This window comes from Oryctolagus cuniculus, chromosome 1, assembly GCF_964237555.1.
Source record: "Oryctolagus cuniculus chromosome 1, mOryCun1.1, whole genome shotgun sequence".
Taxonomy (NCBI): domain Eukaryota; kingdom Metazoa; phylum Chordata; class Mammalia; order Lagomorpha; family Leporidae; genus Oryctolagus; species Oryctolagus cuniculus.
The window spans coordinates 111,480,062-111,501,938 of NC_091432.1; the positions used below are offsets into that span (position 1 = coordinate 111,480,062).

Consider the following 21,877-nt stretch of genomic DNA (forward strand, 5'->3'; position numbering starts at 1 on the left):
AGTGGAAGCCTCTGGAATGGTTGAAGATTAACAGAGTGATTCAAGTCAGAGAAGACTGCTTTACTATAATAAGCAGACTGTTCAGTGCTGGCTGTAAAACAACAGGATTGTCACTAGACCATTTTCACAGTGCTCCTGGCACATATTATTTCTGATCATCTGACCCTACGCTTGGGGCTCTAGTAGAAATGAGGTCATGGTAGGAGATGAAAGTCATGCTGCTTAGGACATTTCTGTACTAACTGAGTGCTAGAGAGGTTTCAGTCTTTTTCCTTTTCCTTTTTTTTTTTTTCCTTTTTTTTTTTTTTTTTGATTTATTTATTTGAAAAACAGAAATAGAAGAAAAGGGAGAGATACCTTCCATCTGCTGGTTAACTCCCCAGATGGCTGCAATGGCCAGGGATGGGCCAGGCCAAAGCTAGGAGCTTAATCCAGGTCTCCCACTTGGGTGCAGGGCCCCAAGTACTTGGGCCACCTTGGCACTGCTTTCCCAGGCCTGTTACCAGGAACCTGGATCAGAAGTGGAGCAGTCAGGACTTTAACTTTGCCCATCCCATATGGGATGCCAGCATTGCAGGCAGCAGCTTAACCTGCTGCTCCACAATGCTGGCACCATGTTTTAGCTTTTAAGAAAGCTTATTAAGATTGAATATTTTTGGGGCCAGCACTGTGACACAGCAGGTTAACGCCCTGGCCTGAAGTGCCAGCATCCCATATGGATGCTGGTTCGAGACCCGGCTGATCCACTTCCCATCCAGCTCTCTGCTATGGCCAGGGAAAGCAGTAGAAGATGGCCTAAGTCCTTGGGCCCCTGCCACCCGCGTGGGAGACCCGGAAGAAGCTCCTTGCTCCTGGCTTCAGATTGGCACAGCTCCAGCCATTGTGGACAATTGAGAGTGAACCAGCAGATGGAAGACCTCTCTCTCTGTCTCTGTCTCTGTCTCTCTCTCTCTCTATGTAACTCTGACTTTCAAGTAAGTAAATAAATAAATCTTTTAAAAAAATTGAATATTCTGGTTATATAATTGTTACTGTGGAAGTTCCATTTTTACAGTAACATGCCATGTTTTGCCAAATTATAGCACATGTGACTTTTTTAAAAAAGAGACAGAGACAGACATCTTCCATCTGCTGGTTTCACTCTCCAGATGGCCTCAATGCCCAGAGCTGGGCCGATTGAGTTAGGAGCCAGGAACTTCTTCTGGGTCTCCCACACGGGTGCAGGGGCCCAAGGACTTGGGCCATCTACTGCTTTCCCAAGAAATAACAGAGAGCTGGATTGGAAGTGGAGTGCTGGGACTGGAACCAGCACCCATATGGGATTCTGGCACTTAAGCAGTGGCTTTACCCGCTATGCCACAGTACTGGTCCCCACATGTGATTTTTTTTTTATAAGTGCCAGACTAAACCACGAATGTGGCATGATAGGGGATGCTGGCTTTGGCTTCTTTTTTGTTTTTGTTGTTGTTTTTGTTCATTTGAGAGACAGAGTTACAGAGAAAAGTCCAGGAGAGACAGAGAGAAGTCGTCCATCCACTGGTTACTCCCCAAATGGCTGCAGTGGCCAGAGCTGGGCATCCAAAGCCAGGGGCTTCTTCCAGATCTCCCACATGGGTGCAGGGACACTTGGGTTATCTTCCACTGCTTTCCCAGGCCATTAACAGAGAGCTGTATCAGAAGAGGAGTAGCCAGGATGCAAACTCATGTCCATATGGGATGCTGGCACCTGCAGGTAGAGGCTTAACCTACAGCGCCCCAGCTCTGGCCCTGAGGATGCTGGCTTTCATTGTATTTATTAGTAATGAGTTGCAAAACTGCTTTGAAGCTGAAGATAAAGGAAAAGATGTTTGTCTTCTCTTTTTAAATATGAATTACATGAAGGATTTTATTTTATTATTTTTAAATAATATAAATAAAATAATAAAATTTTAAAATTTTGTTTGAAAGAGTTACATAGAGGAAGAGAGAGAGAAAAAAATCTTCCATCCACTGGTTCACTTCCAAAATGGCTACATTGGCTGGGGCTAGGCCAGGCAGGAACCATCTTCTGCTGCTTTACCAGGCACATTAGCAGGGAGCTTGATTGGAAGTGGAGCAGCTGGGCCTCAAACTGGTGCCCATATGAGATGTTGCTGGCAGTGGCTTTACCCATTATGCCATAACGCTGAACCTTACATGGGGGATTTTGAAGAAAAATAACATTTTAAAAATACTTCAAAGATTTTAAAAATGGGGTCAGCCCTGTGGCATAGCGGGTAAAGATGCCACCTGCAGTGCTGGCATGCCATATGGGCACTGGTTTGAGTCCCGGTTGCTCTACTTCTGATCAGCTCTCTGCTATGGCCTGGGAAAGCAGTGGAAGATGGCCCAAGTCCTTGGGCCTCTGCACCTGCGTGAGAGACCTGGAAGAATCTCCAGGCTCTGGCTTCAGGTCAGCCTGGCCTTGGCCGTTGCAACCATTATGGGAGTTTATCAGCAGACTTTGGTCTCTGCCTCTCTGTAACTCTGCCTTTCTAATAATAAATAACTCTTTTAAAAAAGATTTTTAAAATAACCTTTACAAATGGATAATAATTGGCCAGCGCCGCGGCTCAATAGGCTGATCTTCCACCTAGCGGCGCCAGCACACCGGGTTCTAATCCCGGTCAGGGCGCCGGATTCTGTTCCGGTTGCCCCTCTTCCAGGCCAGCTCTCTGCTGTGCCCCGGGAATGCAGTGGAGGATGGCCCAAGAGCTTGGGCCCTGCACCCCATGAGAGACCAGGAGAAGTACCTGGCTCCACCTTCGGATCAGCGCGGTGCGCCAGCCGGGGCAGCTATTGGAGGGTGAAGCAACGGCAAAGGAAGACCTTTCTCTCTGTCTCTCTCTCACTGTCCACTCTGCCTGTCCAAAACAAAACAAAACCAAACCAAAAAACAAATGGATAATAATCTTCTAAATTTTGATATATAAAATGTACTTATCTATAATTACTGAATTATATATGGTCTTTTATTTATAAAAAGGTTTAATTACATTTGAAATCAAAGTCTCTAGAATCAAAAACCAATTCCATATTCCTTGACTACTTTTGTGAGTTATTAAAGTAATCAGTGAAATAAACTCTTTGCTAGATGCTTGACTACTAGTATGACTTCCAGTCATATCCCAGTCCTTTTACATTGGTCTGGAATGTAACCATCATAACAAAAGCCATGGCAAAGTAGGCCTTAACTTTCCATGTTTTATGGTGGAAAGTAATAATACTTCTTGGAGCAGGAATGGTTTAATTCTTTCACCTAATAATCACATTGACTTTGTCCTTATTACATAGGAATCCCAAATTAACACCCTTTAATAATACAAAACCCTCATTTTATTACTTTCAAGAATTTATTTGGTAAGGGCTCTGAAACAGTATATGAACACCTGTTCTTTTTTTTTTTTTTTTTTTTTTTTTTTACAGGCAGAGTGGACAGTGAGAGAGACAGAGACAGAGAGAAAGGTCTTCCTTTGCCATTGGTTCACCCTCCAATGGCCGCTGCGGTCGGCGCGCTGCGGCCGGCGCACCGCGCTGATCCGATGGCAGGAGCCAGGAGCCAGGTGCTTTTCCTGGTCTCCCATGGGGTGCAAGGCCCAAGCACCTGGGCCATCCTCCACTGCACTCCCTGGCCACAGCAGGGAGCTGGCCTGGAAGAGGGGCAACCGGGACAGAATTCGCCCCTACCGGGACTAGAACCCGGTGTGCCGGCGCTGCTAGGCAGAGGATTAGCCTAGTGAGCCGCGGCGCCGGCCCGAACACCTGTTCTAAAATAAATACCCAATACTCAAAATCATCATTTTTTTTAAGATGTATTTATTTGAAAGATATCTGTCTGCTGGTTCACCCTTCAAATGGGTGCAACCGCAAGGTCTGGGCCAGGCTAGAGGCAGAAGTTAGGAAGTCTGGCCGGCGCCGTGGCTCACTAGGCTAATCCTCTGCTTGCGGCACTGGCACTCTGGGTTCTAGTCCCGGTCTGGGCGCTGGTTCTGTCCTGGTTGCTGCTCTTCCGGTCCAGCTCTCTGCTGTGTCCCGGGAGTGTGGTGGAGGATGGCCCAAGTCCTTGGGCCCTGCACCCGCATGGGAGACTGGGAGGAGGCACCTGGCTCCTGGCTTCAGATCGTAGCAGCTCACCGGCCGTGGCAGCCATGGCGGCCATTTGGGGGGTGAACCAATGGAAGGAAGACCTTTCTCTCTGTCTCCCTTTCTCACTGTCTAGCTCTGCCTGTCAAAAAAAATTTTTTTTAAATTAAAAAATTCGGAAGTCCATGCTGTCCTCCCAAATGGATAATGGGGCCCCAAGTACTTTAGTGTGTCATCTGCTGCTCTCCCTGGCTCATTAGCAGGAAGCTGAATTGGAAGTAGAGCCAGCCAGGTCATGAACCAGCACTCTTACGTGGGGTGCTGACCTTGTTAAGGCACAGCTTAATCCATAGTACCACAACAGTGGCCCCAGAATCAAAATCTTAAATGTTTTGCATGCTTTCAGCTTTTAAGATGAGGAGAAAGGAAAGACCTTATAAGAGAAAACTGGTTTCTTTCCCCAAAAATCTGTGAAGAATAGTTTCTAGGTCTCAATATGTTAGATATAGTGATAGAAGTAGTAGCAGTTTCTGTTACTGCTGCTTATGCCAACTTACTGACATTGTCTTTTCTAGTCTTTTATGACTAAGACATGTCTTTCAAAATGACTAGTTTGGATTAGAGTCTAATATTTATAATAACACCAACAAGCATGTCTGAGTTGGGTATTATTACCACTCTTAGATTTGGAGCCAATTAATAAAACCCGAGTTACCTAGAGTCTGATAGTTACTCTGTTTATCTCTGAAATATGATGTGATTGAATTTTTAAAATTGGGTTTCAGAATTGAAGAGGCAAGATTTTTTGTTTTGTTTTAGATTTATTTTTATTTGAAAGGCAGAATTGCAGAGAGCAAGAGAGATCTTCCATCAACTGTTTCACTCCCCAGTTGGCCACAGCAGCCAGGTCTGGGCCAAGCCGAAACTAGGAGCCAGAAACTCTGAGTCTCTCAAACGGGTCCAAGGCCCCAGTTACGTGGGCCATCTTCCACTGATTTCCCAGGGTCATTAGCAGGAAGCTGGATCAGAAGCACAGCATCTAGAACTTAAATCAGCATTCCAGTGTGGGATGCTGGCATTGCAGTGTCTGCCTAACCTGCTGTACCACAACACCAGTCCCAAAACAGATTTTGTCTAACTGGCCAGTCTGTAAAATACATTTTTTTTTTAATTTGGTGTTTGCCTTTAAGTAGAGAATCATAGAGGCCTTTTGGAAACAGTTATGAGAGGCACAAACACTTGGGCCGTCTTCTACTGCTTTACCCAGGCCATTAGCACGTGGCTAGATGGAAAGTAGAGCAGCTGGGACACGAATGGTGCCCATATGGGATGCCGATGTCGAAGGCATTCGCTTTATCTGCTACGCCACAATGCTGGCTCCTGAGACCTTAATTCTTTTCAAAGGAAATTTCCTCCCAACATAAATGAGAGCACTGTGAAAAGTTAATGGAAAAATAAGTTAAAAGATGCACTTAATTCGGTATAAAAATTTTTGAAATCCATGCATAGTTTTTCATAATACACATTTTCCATGAGCTTTTTGAAAAATGTCTCATTTTGTCTTGCACTGCCCTAATAGAGCCCATTGTTGAGTAACTGGAGTATCTTTTGTACCAGATTGTACTGTTATTCGTGGAGATTTATAAACTGACCATTGTCTGTTGTTCTACTTCATTGTTTTATGCCCTTTTAACTTCTCTTTGGGTATGTGTATTTAATTTTCAATATGGTTGGGAATCCTTTGCTGTTGTTTCAGAAATTTGTTCTAAGTATTTAATAGGAAATATCATTACCTTTTGCAAAATGCACAATGACAAAGTAAGCTAAATAGGAGAATAAGTCACTCTCATTGATGTGACCGTGGAACAAGATAACTGAAATGGAATTTGAACCCTCAGTTGAACACATTTCAGGATATAGAATTATGATGTGAGACATTGGAAATGTGTGTAATGTATAAATAAAAGCCAAGTATGACCAAATGTTAGATTTCACCTGTTTTGTGCAAGGGTAAGCTATGTAGTTTTATACGTATTTTTCATTGTTGTCAAAAATAGTTGAAAGATTTCATTGCTGTATGGGCTTTGCTTAGAATTGTTTCTGGTATTATTTCCAGTTAAATATTGAGATATCTTTTTTGCTGTTTGTTTATGCCCTGCTTATAGGCCAGCCTGTATTTCTCCATTTTCTTTGCACATACACAGTTTTTATTAAGATACAATTTAAAGTGTATTCTGTGGGAACTTATGCTAAATATTGGTTGATAATGGATGGTGGTGTTGAGTAGTTCTGCTAGTTTACTTGGGTTGCTGCTATTCATGTAAAATGCAAATATTGGGCACTTCAAAACAGTACCAAGAAAAATAATCCTTTAGTGTATTTGAGGGGAAAATTGGCTTATGTGCTATTATTATTCACAAGTACTTTTGTATTGTCTTGCCTCTTTTAGGAGGAGAGCATTCCCATTGCTTTATCTGGTAGGGATATCTTAGCTAGAGCAAAAAATGGAACAGGCAAGAGCGGTGCCTACCTCATTCCCTTACTTGAACGGCTAGACCTGAAGAAGGACAATATACAAGGTTAGTTGGAAAAATTTGTGTTTTAAACTATAAAAACAATTTATATAATCTAGAATTAGTATTCTCTTTCTTTTGACAACTTTTGGCCTAATTATTTTGTAGAAATGATTCTCAACTTTTAAAAGAGATTTCTAATTTTCAGAGTATTTTTACATAATTCACAGTTTTGATAGCATTGCAGTGAAATAGGCAAAATAAGTATTATTGCCCTATAGATAGGAGAGCTAAGATTATGAGAATTAATTGACAAGCTTCTTGTAAGCCATGAAACTGAATTGTTATTTTGTGGCAGTTGTGTGTCTGCGGAGTTCCTTGTAGAAACATGAACTTCAATTTTAAAGGCTTGTGGTTTGAGGATTTTAAGAATTTTAGGGAGTGGGGAAGAAACAAATTTCTGTAGTTGTACCCAGAGAAAGTTAATACAATTAGGATTTCACCTCTGAGGCTTTTAAGATGTTATTTATTTGAAAGGCAGAGTGACACAGGAAGAGACAGAAAATCTTCCTTCCCTTGGTCCACTCCCCAAATAGCATCAACAGCTAGAGCTGGGCCAGGGTTAAGCCAGGAGGCAGGAATTCCATCTGGGTCTCCGATGTAGGTGACAGGGACCCAAGCACTTGGGCCATCTTCTGCTTTCCCAGGCTCATTAGCAAGTAGGGAGTCTAATCAGAAGTGGAACTATGGGAACTTGAACCCGTGCTCCAATATAGGAAGCCAGTGTCACAAGTAGCGCAAGTGTCACTGTGCCACAATGCCGGTCTCCTGAAGTTTTGTGTTTATTTATTTGTAATTGTTATTTCTTCCTGATTCCACGTGATGTAAACAGAATCTTACTTGGTTGTTGAAACTATTGAATGTCTGACTGTCAGATGTAACTCAGACTCTTAAAATATGTGGGATCTTCAGAAAGTTCATGGAAAATGTTTATTTTGAAAAAATTTCGTGAGTTTTAATTTTTTTTGCACCCAAATAAATTTATCTTTTAATTCCATTTTTCACAGACCTTTTGAAGTTCCTTGTATTAAAAGTTGATGTATCTGTTAGGCCTATTAAAGTTACCTTTTTAACTAAGATTATTTTTTTTTTTTAAAGTTGCGGGTAGGGGAGAGATCTTCAGTCCACTCATTCACTCTCCTAGATGGCTGTGAATGCCAGGCCAAAGTCAGGAACCAGGAGGTTCATCTGGGTCTCACATGTGGGTGGCAGGAGCCCAAACACTTGGACCGTCTACCAATTCTTTTCCCAGGCCATTTGCAGAGAACTGGATTGGAAGTGGAGCAGCTGGGACATGAACCAGTGCCCATATGGGATGCTGGTGTCCAAGGCGGCAGTTTTACCCGCTAAGCCATCATACCAGCCCCTAAAGTTAGACTTTTTAATACATCTTAGTATTTAGATTACAAGGGTTATTATTTCTGATATTAAAATGTGACATGTTCTGTTTCTTTATTTTTTCTTAATATTTTCCAGCAATGGTGATTGTTCCCACTAGAGAACTTGCTCTACAGGTCAGTCAAATTTGCATCCAGGTCAGCAAACACATGGGAGGGGCCAAAGTGATGGCAACCACAGGAGGAACCAATTTACGGGATGACATAATGAGGCTTGACGACACAGGTAGGAAATGAATAATACAAGGTAGTGTAGCTCTCTGGTAATTTTAGTCATAGATACTCCCATTTGCCCTTTCAATAAATCATTTTTAAGAATTAAGGACAGAAACACTGCAGTAGAAATGTGAATTTTAAAATGATCAAGTAAGATAGATTGATAATAATTGAAAGGAAATGCAACCTTACACTAGTAACTTTAAAATGTAAGTCAAAACAGCAGTTTATATTCATTGTACCTTTGTACTTGATGAAACTAAAAAAAAAGTTAGTAACCAATAATGTGACTTTATGTAAAAATAGCTTGTATTACAACATGGAAATTTAAATTCATAGGTTCTCTGTCATGTACAACTTGATAGACTATTCCAAAACTACAAATGAGTATTTCCCCAAAACTCTCTACTGAAGAAGTAATTGGATAAATGCAAGACTGTATATACAGTGTTTGCAGTTTGGTTTGTAATACTGAAAAATTAGTTCAACTTAAATGTCATAGGAGATTGGCTAAATACATAGTATAATGTGAATGAAATTCCATGTAGCCATTAAGAGAAACTGATCTGTTCATTTTTGTGAAGAGATTTCCATGATATATTACTGGGAGAAAAAAAATGAAACAAAATACCAAGAATGAGATTGCTTATATAATTGATGTATACTTTTGTTTAAGATTTATTTGAAAGTCAGAGAGATCTTCCATCTACTGATTCACTCCCCAAATGGCCAAAATAGCTGGAGTAGGGCCAGGCTGGAGCCAGGACCCAGGAACATCTGGGTCTCCCATGTGGGTTCAGGGATTTAAGTACTGAGCCATCCACTGTTTCCCAGACACATTAGCAGAGAGCTGGATTGGAAGTGAAGGAGTGAGACTTAAACCAACATTACAGCATGGTAACTGGTGCCACAGAGACTGACCTTGATACATACTTTGTACTGTACAGTTCCTTAAGAGGTTGTATAACAATCTTTTGAACACTCTTTCTAGATTAAAGGCATTGGTAGTTTGTCAGGAGCCTTGTAGCCTTCTGTTACTCATTTGGGGATTGTCCTAAAACAAGGAAGTATGCACCATAGTTGGAATATGTGATTTGGAAAGCTGTAGCCTAACCCATCCAGTGTAGGGGGTGAAGCAAACAGGCGTTCTCTAGTCATCCTGAGGTGAAAGGGACATCCATATCTTAAAACACATGTGCCTTTTGTATTCTTGTTTTTGCAGTAGTGTTTCTGCTAAAAATGTATAAACATTTATCCCTATTGCCCAAGGTAAAATTAAGGAGTGTATTGTTTTCCCGCCTTTTGGCTGAGGTCAAGTGTAAAATTAATGAGTATATGTTTTCTAAATTTTATGTAGTGCACGTGGTGATTGCTACCCCTGGGAGAATCCTGGATCTTATCAAGAAAGGAGTAGCAAAGGTTGATCATGTCCAGATGATAGTACTGGATGAGGTAATGTCTTTTCATTTAGAAAAATAGTATTCTGTGCTTTTCTATGCTTTGCTTATAACTGCCAGTGAATGAAGCAAAGCTTTTTGTGTTTATAACCTAGTAAGTTTGCAACTAAGTGATTGGTTTAAAATTACTTGCATGTGTGACTTTTCAAAAGCAATAGATGATAGACATTCATAGTTGTTCAGCCTGTATCATTGTAAAGGATGCCAGATGGTTTAAGTATTTTGCAACAGGAGTGACTGGTAACCTCAAAGCCAGGCTCATTCCAGTAGTCTCTTTCTATTCAGTAATGCTTTTTAAATAGAATATAGCATCTCTGGCCTCTCATTTTCTGTCTACTACTTTTTTCTTTTTAGATATTTATTTATTTATTTATTTGAAAGTCAGAGAGAGAGGAGAGAAAGAGAGGGAGGTCTTCCATCTGATGGTTCACTCCTCAGTTGGCCACAATGGCCGGAGCTGCGCCATTCAGGAGCCAGGAGCTTCTTCCGGGTCTCCCACGTGGGTGCAGGGGCCCAAGGACTTGGGTCATCTTCTGCTTTCCCAGGCAATAGCAGAGAGCTAGATTGGAAATGGAGCAGCTGGGACTAAAACCGGCACCCATATGGGCGCTGGTGCTTCAGGCCAGGGTGTTAACCCACTGTGCCACAGCACTGGCCCCCCCCCCCCCTTTTTTAATTTGACAGGTAGTTATAGACAGAGAGAGAGAGAGAAAGGTCTTCCTTCCACTGGTTCACCCCTCAAATGTTGCTGTGGCTGGTGCTGAGCCAATCCGAAGCCAGGAGCTAGGTGGTTCTTCCTGGTCTCCCATGCAGGTGCAGGGGCCCAAGCACTTTTGGACCATCCTCCACTGCCCTCCCAGGCCACAGCAGAGAGCTGGACTGGAAGAGGAGCAGCTGGGACTAGAACTAGTGCCCATATGGGATGCTGGCACTGCGGGTGGAGGATTAACCAAGTGAGCCACGGCGCCAGCCTGTGTCTACTTCTTTGTATAGTTTGGTTTTTGTTTTCTGTTACATGAAGTATGTCCCAGGTTATAATATATAAAGACTTACTTATTTGAAAGGCAGAATTGCAGAGAAAGAGATTTTCCATCCACTGGTTCACTCCTCAAATGGCCTCAATGACCAAGATTGAGCCAGGCTGAAGCCAGGAGCCTGGAACTCCATTTAGTCTCCCATGTGGGTACATGGGGCTAAAGTACTTGGGCCATTTTCTGCTGCTTTCCTAGGCACATTAGCAGGGAGCTGGATTGGAAGTGGAGGAGCCAGGACGCAAACCAGTACCCATATGGGATGCTGGTGTCACAGGCAGCACCTTAACCCAGTGCACCATGATGCTGGCCCCTAGAAGTGCTTTTTTAAGAACACATTGAATGTGTATCCCAAGATTTTTTTTTAAAAAAGATTTATTTATTTATTTGAAAGGCAGAGTTAACTGATTCACTCCCCAAATGTCCGCAATGACCGGATCTGGGCTGGTCCAAAGCCAGGAGCCAGGACTTTCCTCTGGGTCTCCCATGGGGATGGCAGAAACCCAAATGCTTGCCATCTTCTGCTTTGCCACATGCATTAGTAGAGAGCTGGACCATAAGTGGAGCAGCTGGGACTTGAACCTGTGCCCATATGGGATGCCAGTGTTGCAGGCGGTGGCTGTACTCACTATGCCCCATTGCCAGCCCCTGTTTTTTGTTTTTGTTTTTAAGATTTATTTATTTGGAAGGCAGAGAATTACAGAGCTCCTCCATCTGCTGGTTTACTCTCCAAATGGCCAGGGCTGGGTCATGCTGAAGCCATGAGCCTGGAAATCCATTTGGGTCTCTTGCATGTGTGGCAAGGGCCCAAAAACTCAGGTCATCATCATCTTCTTTCCCAGGTGCATTAATAGGGAACTGGATTGGAAGTGGAGAAGCTGGGGCTAAAACTGGTGCTTATATTGAATGCTGGTGTCATATGTGGTAGCTTAACCCACTGTACCACAATGCTGGCCCCTCTAGCAGTATTTTATACATGTAACATGTCAGAGTTGTTAACCTTTTATATATAATTATTTTATATTGTGTTTATGTTTTAGAAAAGCAGTTCATTGATTATGGTCTAATTTGGTCAGTCTTTGGGTAATGAGGCAGAATATTAGTCACTGTGTGTCAGCACTAACTACTTTGTTGTTCATTTAATTTTTATAACCCTGTAAGGTAGGTATTCTATAATTTAGTTAACTACAGTATGTGAACAGCTTTACAGTTGTGGAAGCTGAAGTATGGAGTAGTTAAGTAGCATCTCAACATAGCTAATTAAATAAAGGAGATAAGATTTCAACCTAGATAGTTTGACTTCAGAACTTGTACTGTTAACCACTGTACATAACTACCTCTTTAAAGAGAATCACATTAAAATTCTGCCATGGAAAACAGGGTTTAATTGGTCTGGAGTTTTTTTGTAAAAGATGGAGGTTATATAGACTTCTCATCTGAATCACTGGAAGTTTGTTACCATTGAACTTTGTGTCTTGGAGTGAATTTCCTGTTTACAACTAGGAATATTACATGGATGCTTTTATTCGATGTTTATTCTTTGACATTTTTAATTTTTTTTCAAAAAATGTTTTTTCTTTGGTCAACAGGCAGATAAGTTGCTGTCACAGGATTTTGTGCAGATAATGGAGGATATTATTCTCACGCTACCTAAAAACAGGCAGATTTTACTATATTCCGCTACGTTCCCTCTTAGTGTACAAAAATTCATGGTGAGTATAAACTTCTGCAATGTCATCCTTCTGCATGTGACTTTGATTTATCCATAATTACATCTTTTATTGATGTATCTGTATATGCTGATTATTTCAACTTTTTGCCCTTCAGCTGCTCTGTTAAGATTTTGTTGTATGTAAGTTAACATTTTTTTAAAAAGCTATTAATAAGTAGTTGCTTGGTTAAGTTCTTCATGTTTTACCTTGCTTTTCTCAGGCTGACATAGTCATTGATTCTAATAAGTACATTGATTACATTATCCTGTATTCAAAATAGACCATAATAACTTTGCTACATTTCTGAATCTGAGATACCACATCTTGTGGTAATATGTTTCTTCCATGAGACGTGATGTATTCTTGTTTTGAAGAGAGATCCCTTAAAGCAAATGTTTGACAGGAATGTTAGTATATGTTTTGAGTTTAAAAGAAAATCTGCTTTCATTTAAGCATGTCTTTTTTTCTTTATTTTTCAGAATTCCCATTTACAGAAACCCTATGAGATTAACCTGATGGAGGAACTAACTCTGAAGGGAGTAACCCAGTACTACGCATATGTAACTGAGCGCCAAAAAGTACACTGCCTCAACACACTTTTCTCCAGGGTCAGTAGTAGCTTCCCTTTCTGAATGACAGTTGTAGCAATTTTTCTACCATCTTCACTGTAAAGTCTTGTGTTTCCTTACAGTTTCATGTGTTGATCTCAAATTGATACTGTTTGATATAGTACTTTTATTTTAAAATAGCTTGATATTAATACAGTTGGTCCTCATTACTCAAAAATTGTTTGTGAATCTGTCTACTTGCAGATTTTTTTTTTTTTTTAAGATTTATTTATTTACTTGAAAGAGTTACACAGAGAGAGAAGGAGAGCCAGAGAGAGAGGTCTTCCATCCACTGGTTCACTTCCCAAATGGCCACAATGGCTGGAGCTGTGCTGATCTGAAGCCAGGAGCCAGGAACTTCCTCTGGGTCTCATACATGGGGGCAGGGGCCCAAGGACTTGGATCATCTTTCCCAGGCCATAGCAGAGAGCTGGATCAGAAGTGGAGCAGCGGGGACTGGAACCAGCACCCATAAAGGATGCTGGCATTGAAGGCGACGGCTTTACCTGCTACGCCACAGCACTGTCCCCTTTGCAGATTTTTTATAACTTCCAATTCAATACTTGATGCCCTTTCACAATTGTTTGTGGATATTTACAATGTGGCAAAAAAATTGAGTCAGTTGATAACACACATTCTCAGTTAAGGTCTAAAATGGCAGTACTGCTTTTATTTATTTTTACTTATTTATTTATTTGAAAGTCAGAGTTATACAGAGAAGGAGAGGCAGAGAGAGAGAGAGAGAGAAGGTGGGGGGGTCTTCCATCCCACTGGTTCACTCCCCAATTGGCTGCCACGGCCGGAGCTATGCCTGTCCGAAGCCAGGAGCTTCTTCCAGGTCTCCCAAGTGGGTGCGGGGGGTCCAAGGACTTGGGCCATCTTCCACTGTTTTCTCAGGCCATAGCAGAGAGCTGGATCAGAAATGGAGCAGCCAGGACTCAAACCAGCACCATATGGTATGCCAGCACTGTAGGCATTGGCTTTACCTGCTACGCCACCAGCCCCTGCCCTTTTTTTTTTTTTTTTTTTTTTTTTTTTTTTTTTTGAAGGCAGAGTGACAGAGATAGATATCTTCCATCCACTCTCCACTCCCCAAATGGCTAAAACAGCCAGGGGTAGGCCTGCTGGAGTCAGGAGCCAACAATTCCATCTGGATCTCCCACGAGGATAACATGAACCCAGCCACTTGAGCCATCATCCTCTGCCTCCCAAGCATTTTAGCAAGGAGCTGGATTAGAAGTACAGAGTAGTCAGGACTCAAAGTGGTACTCTTACATGGATACAGGCATTGCAAATGGTAGTTTAACCCACCTACCACAATACTTGCTCCAGGCAACACTGCCTTCTGGTTTTAGCTGTCACACTATGAACAGATGTCCTTTTCAGAGTCTGTTTAGTGCCCCATTTTTTATGCTTTTTAAAAGTTGATTATTTCACTGTTTAAAATGACCCTTAACACATAGTGCTAAGGTGTTGCTTGGTATTCCTCAGTCTCAAAATATTGATGTTGGGATGTGCCTTGCAGAGAAAATGTGTGTTAGGTAAGTTTTTTGCAAACATGAGTTATCATGGTATTGGTTTTCAAGTGAATACGAGACATCCTTAAACAGAAATATGTATAAAACAAAGTTACATACTGCTGTATTAATGAAAAAGTTATGATCAGAAGCCTAGTACTGTATTTCCCTAATAGCACTGATTGTATTTTTTCTAAATCAGTGTTTTCAGTGATTTTATAGAAAATGAGTAGTGTGAATAAAAATTGGCTATATCTTGCACATTGGCACTTAATGTGATCCTTGTGAAATACACTGTTCTATAATAAAACAAATTTTCTGCAGCTATTAAGTTGGATAAGAACTTAAAAGTTTCTTTATACCTTTTTCTCTGATGTTATTTGAAGGGCAGAGAGACAGATCTGCTGGTTCACATACCAAATGCCCATAATAGCTGGGGCTGGACCACACCAAAGCTAGGGAGTCCAGAATTCAGTCCAGGTCTCCCATGTGGGTAGGAGGGACCCAAATACTTAAACCTCTTGTTGTCTCCTTAGAGTACACATTAGGAGGACGCTAGGTAGGAGGAACTGAGCTAGGACACTAACCCAGGCACTCTGATACAGGGTGTAGATGTCCCAAGTGGTATCTTAAGTGCTGTACTAAATGCCTGCTCCATATTTACAATTTTTACAACTTCTGTCTCTTGTATTTTGAGATTCTGAATTTTAGACCATGTTATTAACATTTCTTTTTTACTAATCAGTATTTTCAAAACTTGGCAAACCAACTTAAGATTTTTGTTTTTCCTTTTCATCCCTGTAGCTTCAGATAAACCAGTCAATCATTTTCTGTAATTCCTCTCAGAGAGTTGAATTGCTAGCCAAGAAGATTTCTCAACTGGGTTATTCTTGCTTCTATATTCATGCTAAAATGAGGCAGGTGAGTATAAAACTAGAATTTATACAGATTGAACAAAAAGAACTTTCTAAGCATTTCATTATTTTGTTTTAATACTTCTCTAAATGCTCTAAGTATCCCTTATTAGCCAAAGAGCCCTTCTAAAGTAACTCTCTGATGTTCAGTTTTGTAATAGTACATATTCATACTTCATAAGGTTGTTAGATTGAAATAATGCATGAGTAAGTACTTTGTAAGCTGTCATACATCTCGATTTGCACTGTTGAGTATAATCACTGTCTGGCCATTTAAATTAGTTAAAATGAAGGAACATGAATATATTTTGTGGCTGCTTTATTGGAAAGTACAGCTAGAACATTCCCTTTATTACAGAAAGTTCTGTTGGACAGCACTGCTCCAGATTGTTAATTACACCTTATCTGTGGGGATACTTAATTTAAAAAAATCCATTTGTTTTTATTTATTTGAAAGAGATGTCCCATCCACTGTTTTACTCCCCAAATGCCATTAACAGGCTAAGCTGGGCCAGGCTGAGCCAGGTGCCAGGAACTTAGTCTGAGTTTCCCATGTGGATGGCGGACATCCAAGTACTTGAGCCGTCACCTGCTGCCTTTCAGGTGTGCATTATCAGGAAGCTGGAAGTGGAAGTGGAGGCAGGACTCTAACCCAGATACTATGATATGGGATGTGAGTGTCTCAACCACTGCACTACACCTCTGTGGGGCATACTTTTTTTTTTTTTAATTTATTTATCATGTTTGAAAGCCAGAGTTAGAGGGAGATACACACACACACACACACACACACACACACACAGATCATCCATCTGCTGGTTCATTTTCCAAATGGTCAGAACAGTTGGGACTGGGCCAGGCTGAGGCCAGGAACCAGAAGCTTCATCCAGGTTTCCTACATGGGTGCAGGTGCCCAGAGGCTTAGGCTATCTTCCACTGCTTTAACAGGGAACTAGATTGGAAGTTGAGCAGCTGAGATGTAAATTGGTGCGCATACAGGATGCTAGTGTTGTAGGTAGTGGCTTAATCTGCTATACCACAGTGCTGGCCCCAAGGGTACTTTCTAAGACCCCTGCCCCACCCTACAGTGGATGCCTCTAACTGGATGATACTAAACTATATATGTGGTATGGTTTTTGCTGTACTTACATCCCTATGATAAAGTTAGGGATTAGGCACAGCAAGAGATTAACAACAATAACTAATAAAATAGGAAAATTGTAGCAACATACTATAATAGAAGTTACGTGAATGTGATACATGTCTCACAATATTTTGTATTCATCCTTGTAATGAAATGAGGGGAATCACATAGGCATCTGATGTTGTGTTACACTACTGCAAAATGGTGACTTGAATACAAGCAATGATGTTGCATTGGTCAATTTGAGAACTGCGACTTCTATTAAATGGCGTAGACAGTGTACGTAGGATGGCTGTATTGGACAAAGGGATTCACATCCCGGGGAAGGGAGAGCAGATTTCATCACACTATTCATAATACCATGTAACTTAAAAGAGTGTGAAGTGTTTATTTCTGAAATTTTCCCTTTACTAATTTTGGACCATAGGTAACTTGGAACCACAGAAAATGAAACTAAAGACAAGGGGGGATTATTGTGTGTCATGCTTAAACTGATATTTTTTCCTTTGCTTAATTTGACAAGTAGTTCACAACTATAGCAAGACGTTTTTATGTTAAACTATACTGTTGTGAAATTTCTATAAACTCAACATAAGAATCAGTTCACATTTGCTTTTGAAAGCTTAACATCATGGGATCATTTGTATAAACATTTTGGGTATAAAGAAAATATATAAAGGAGATATATATATATATCCTTGAATATAAATTTTTATATAAATATAAAATATATAAAGGTATAAAGGAGAAATTATTACAGTTTGGGGCTGTGTATGAATTTTAATCAAACAGAACCTGTTGCTTTTCTCCTAGGAACATAGAAATCGTGTATTTCATGATTTCCGAAATGGCTTATGCCGCAATCTTGTTTGCACTGGTATGTATTTTGTGTTGTTTTCGCACATATTTTTCTCCCTACTTCTGTTGTGGTTTATCTGTCATTTTTATTTTTTTAAGATTTATTTGTGGGGCTGGCTCTGTGGTATAGCAGGTAAAGCTACCACCTGCAGTGCCGGCATCTCAAACAGGCACCAGTTCGAATCCCAGCTGATCATTTCTGATCCAGCTCTCTGCTATGGCCTGGGAAAGCAGTAGAGGAACCAGGAGCTTTATCTGGATCTCCCACATGGGTGGCAGCAGCCCAAACCCTTGGACCATCTTCTGCTTTTTCCAGATGATTAGCAGAAAGCTGGGTTGGAAGTTGAAGCTAGGATACGAACTGGGACTCATGTGGGATGCTGGCATTGCAGGTGGCAGCTTTAACCACTACATCACAACACTGGCCCCACCACCAATTTTTTTATTTTTATTTTTTTAAGAATTTTATTTTTAAAAAAGATTTATTTATTTATTTATTTATTTGAAAGGTAGAATTACAGAGTGGCAGAGGCAGAGAGAGGAGAGGTCTTCCCATCCGCTGGTTCACTCCCCAGATGGCTGCAATGGCCAGAGCTGGGCCTATCCAAAGCTAGGAGGCTAGAGCTTCTTCTCCCACATAGGTGCAGGGGCCCAAGTGCTTGGGCCATCTTACGCTGCTTTCCAAGCACATTAGCAGGGAGCTGGATCACAAGTGGAGCAGCCGGGACTAGAACTAGTGCCCATATGGGATGCCGGCACTGCAGGTGGCAGCTTTACCCACTGTGCCACAGCGCTGACCTTACCACCAGTTTTTAAAATGTGTGTTTATGGTATGAGCTATGTGTGCACACATGGGTATGTCTGTGTGTGTGTGTGTGTGTGTGTGTGTGTGTGTATATCTATGGGGGTACTTTTAAAAAGTTTATGGAAGATGGAATTAAATGGTAACAGTGCAAAGAAATTTTGCGATTTGCAGTTTTTTCATAATACGCATTTTCCATGGAATTTTCGAAGACCCTCATGTTTCAAATTGTGATAAAATAACTATATATACATGTATCTTATATATTTTTATTATATGTATATTTCCTTGTAGCAAGAAGCCTATAATCTAGAAGAAGAAATAGTTCATCAGTGAAATGTTTTATTTGTTAGGCAAATTCAGAATTTGTAGGCAAACAGAAGGTCTGTTTTTCATCAGACATTCCCTGTTACAGAACTAACATTTTTTATTTTTTAAGAAAAAGAACTTATTCCTGATGAGGGTTGTACATTTATATGGTTTAGTTTAATTCCATCACCCTCCCCCCTCCAATGGTAATACAAATCAAGTGGATTTTTAAATATTTATATGTATTTATGGGGTACCATGCGTTTCAGTGCATATACATTGTTAAACATACATTTACCAGTCAGAGCAAATGTATCTGTCTCCTTTCTGTCTCTGACTTTGAAAATAAATGATCTTTAACGGGTGTGTGTATATATATATTTCTTCAAGCATTAAACACATTTATAAACATTAAACATTTATAAAAAATTTATTTCTTAGAGCTTTCTGCTATATTCCTGTTCACTTCCCAAATGCCTTTGGGTCAAACCTAAGCCAGGAGTCTGGGTCCCCCACAAGATTGACAGCAGCCCATGTACTAAAGCCATCATCACCTTTTGCCTTCCAAGGTGCTCATTAGCAGGAAGCTAGAATTGGAATTGACTCCAGAGCTCAAATATAGGCACTCTGGCGCAGGTGGCTGACACATCCTGTGATGTCATAACTGCTGCACACAGGCTTGCCCCACATGTTGTTTATCCACTTATCACTGGTTGGATACTTAGGTTGCATCTGTTTCTTGGCAGTTGTGAATGGTGCTGCAGTAAATATAGAGATTTAGCTATCTTTATGACAGATTTCAATTTCTTTTAGATATATACCCAGTAATGGGGATTGCTAGATCATAATGGTAGTTCTATTTTTTGTTTTTTGAGGAACTTCCATACTGTTTTCAACAATGGCTGTAGTAATTTACATCCTCACAAATCGTACAAGGGTTCTGTTTCTCCACATCCTTGTTAGCATTTAATTTCTGACTCTTTGCTAATAGCCAGTCTTTTTATTTTTGTAAAAGATTTATTTATCTGAAAGGTAGAGAAAGGAGAGAAAGAGATCTTCCATCTGCTAGTTTACTCCCCAAATGGCCACAACAGGTAGCGCTGTTCCAGGCCAAAGCCAGGATCCAGGAGCTTCCTCTGGGTCTCCCACGTGGGTACATGGGTATCAGGACCCAGGGACTTGAGCCATCTTCTGCTTTCCCAAGAGCATTACCAGGGAGCTGGATCAGAAGTGGAGTGATGGGACTCGAGTCTCAGTGCTGGGCTTTTTTTTTTTTTTTTTTTACGATTTATTATGTATTTGAGAAGCCGTGTAGCAGACAGAGGGAGAGACAGAGGTCTTCCAGCCCCTGGTTCGCTCCCCAGATGGCTGGAACAGACACAGAGCTGGGCTGATCTGAAGCCAGGGAGCTGCTTCTGGGTCTCCCACATGGGTGCAGGGGCCTGTTGTACTTGGGCCACCAACAGGAGCTGGGTTGGAAGTGGAGCAGCTGGGACTTGAAATATTTTCCCCTGTAGATCGTCTCTTCACATGTTTGTTTTCCATTTCTGTGCAGAAGCTTTTTTAATTTGTCAAAATTAAAAAATTGGACAAAAGTCGAATTTGTTCTTATTTCCTAAAGTCTTTTCCCTGTTTTCTTCTAGTAACTTCAAATTTTTGTATCTTAGATTTAGATTTTTTAAAATTTATTTACTTATTTGAAAGAGCCACACAAAAGGAGAGACAGAAAAAGATATCAATCCACTGGTTCACTCTGCAAATGGCCACAACAGCCAGATCTGGGCTGATCAAGAACCAGGAGCTTCTTCAGGTCTTCCACGTGGGTGCGGGCCCAAGCACTTGGACCATCCTCCACTGCTTTCCCAGGCACTCTAGCAGGGAGCTGGATTGGAAGTGGAGCAGCCAGGACTAGAACCTGCACCAATATGGGATGCTGGCACAGTAGGCGGCAGCAGCGGCCTCACCTACTACACCACAGTGCTGGCCCCTAGTCTTTTTTTTTTTTTTTTTTTAAGATTCATTTTATGTATTTGAAAGGCAGAGTTAGATTTCCATTTGCTGATTCACTCCCCAGTTGGCTGAGACAGGGCCAGTCTGAAGCTAGGAGCCTAGAGCTCTGCCCAGCTCTCCCATGTGGGTGGCAGGGGCCCCTGCTGCTTTCCCAGGTGCAGGGAGCTGAATCAGAAGTGGAGTAGCCAGGACTCCACTTGGATGCAGGTGTCACAGGTGGCAATGCACAACAATGCCAGCCCCACTTTTATGTCTTTAATCCATTTTTAAGCTGATTTTTGTACATGGTAGGAGGGGTCTAGCTTCATTCTTTTTTTTTTAAAGATTTTTATTTTATTTATTTGAAAGAGTTACAGAGAAAGGTCGGGACAGAGAGAGGTCTTCCATCCACTGGTTCACTCCCCAGATGGCCGCAACGGCCAGAGCTGAGCCAATCCAAAGTCAGGAGCCAAGAGCCTCCCTGGATCTCCTACGTGGGTACAGGAGCCCAAGGACTTGGGCCATCCTCCACTAGCCTTCCCAGGCCAAAGCAGAGAGCTGGATCAGAAAAGGAGCAGTTGGGACTAGAACTGGTGCCCGTACAGGATGCCAGCACTTTAGGCCAGGGCTCACAGTGCTGGCCCCCTAGCTTCATTCTTAAGCAAGTGAATATCCAGTTTTCTGAACAACATTTATTAGAAAGGCTGCCTTTTTTCAGTACATGTTCTTAGCACCTTGGTCAAAGATTAGTTGGCTGTGTAGATGCGTAGTTTTGCTTTTAGTATCTCTGTTCCATTGGTCTATGTATCTATATTTATACCAATACCATGCTTTTTAAATGTATAGCTTTATAATATTTTACTCGTGTTTATTTTAAAATGTATTTATTTGAAAGGCAGAATATTAGAGTCAGACAGATCTTCTACCTGATGTTTCACTCCCCAAACACCTGCCCCTGCCCCAGCTAGGGCTGTGCCAGACTGAATCCAGGAGCCAGGAACTCCTTGTGGATCTCTTGTGTGGGTGGTAAGAATCCAAGTACGTGGGCTATCATCTGCTGCTTCCCAGGCCCAGTAGCAGGAAGTTGGATGGGAATTGGGGGTGTGAGTCCATCCCAGGCACTTGGATATGAGATACAGGGGTCCCAGGTGACCCCTATTCCTCTTAATGTATTTTAAGGTCAAGTAATGTAATGTTTTCTGTCTTGTTCATTTTGTTCAAAATTGCTATGGTTGTTCAGGGTCTTTTG

The 21,877-nt window shown here is 41.3% G+C and overlaps 1 protein-coding gene across 7 annotated transcripts in view; it reads left to right on the forward strand.

Annotated features, from left to right (window-relative positions):
• DDX6 (DEAD-box helicase 6) overlaps positions 1-21,877 on the forward strand; it is a 55,830-nt gene that overhangs the window by 22,327 nt on the left and 11,626 nt on the right. For all 7 annotated transcript variants that reach the window (XM_008250484.4, XM_051837682.2, XM_070047092.1 and 4 more), the window contains exons 5-11: positions 6,551-6,680; positions 8,151-8,297; positions 9,645-9,739; positions 12,365-12,487; positions 12,967-13,095; positions 15,417-15,533; positions 17,484-17,547. In XM_008250484.4, the coding sequence (XP_008248706.1) occupies positions 6,551-6,680; positions 8,151-8,297; positions 9,645-9,739; positions 12,365-12,487; positions 12,967-13,095; positions 15,417-15,533; positions 17,484-17,547 (805 nt within the window). The remainder of the gene's footprint in view (positions 1-6,550; positions 6,681-8,150; positions 8,298-9,644; positions 9,740-12,364; positions 12,488-12,966; positions 13,096-15,416; positions 15,534-17,483; positions 17,548-21,877) is intronic.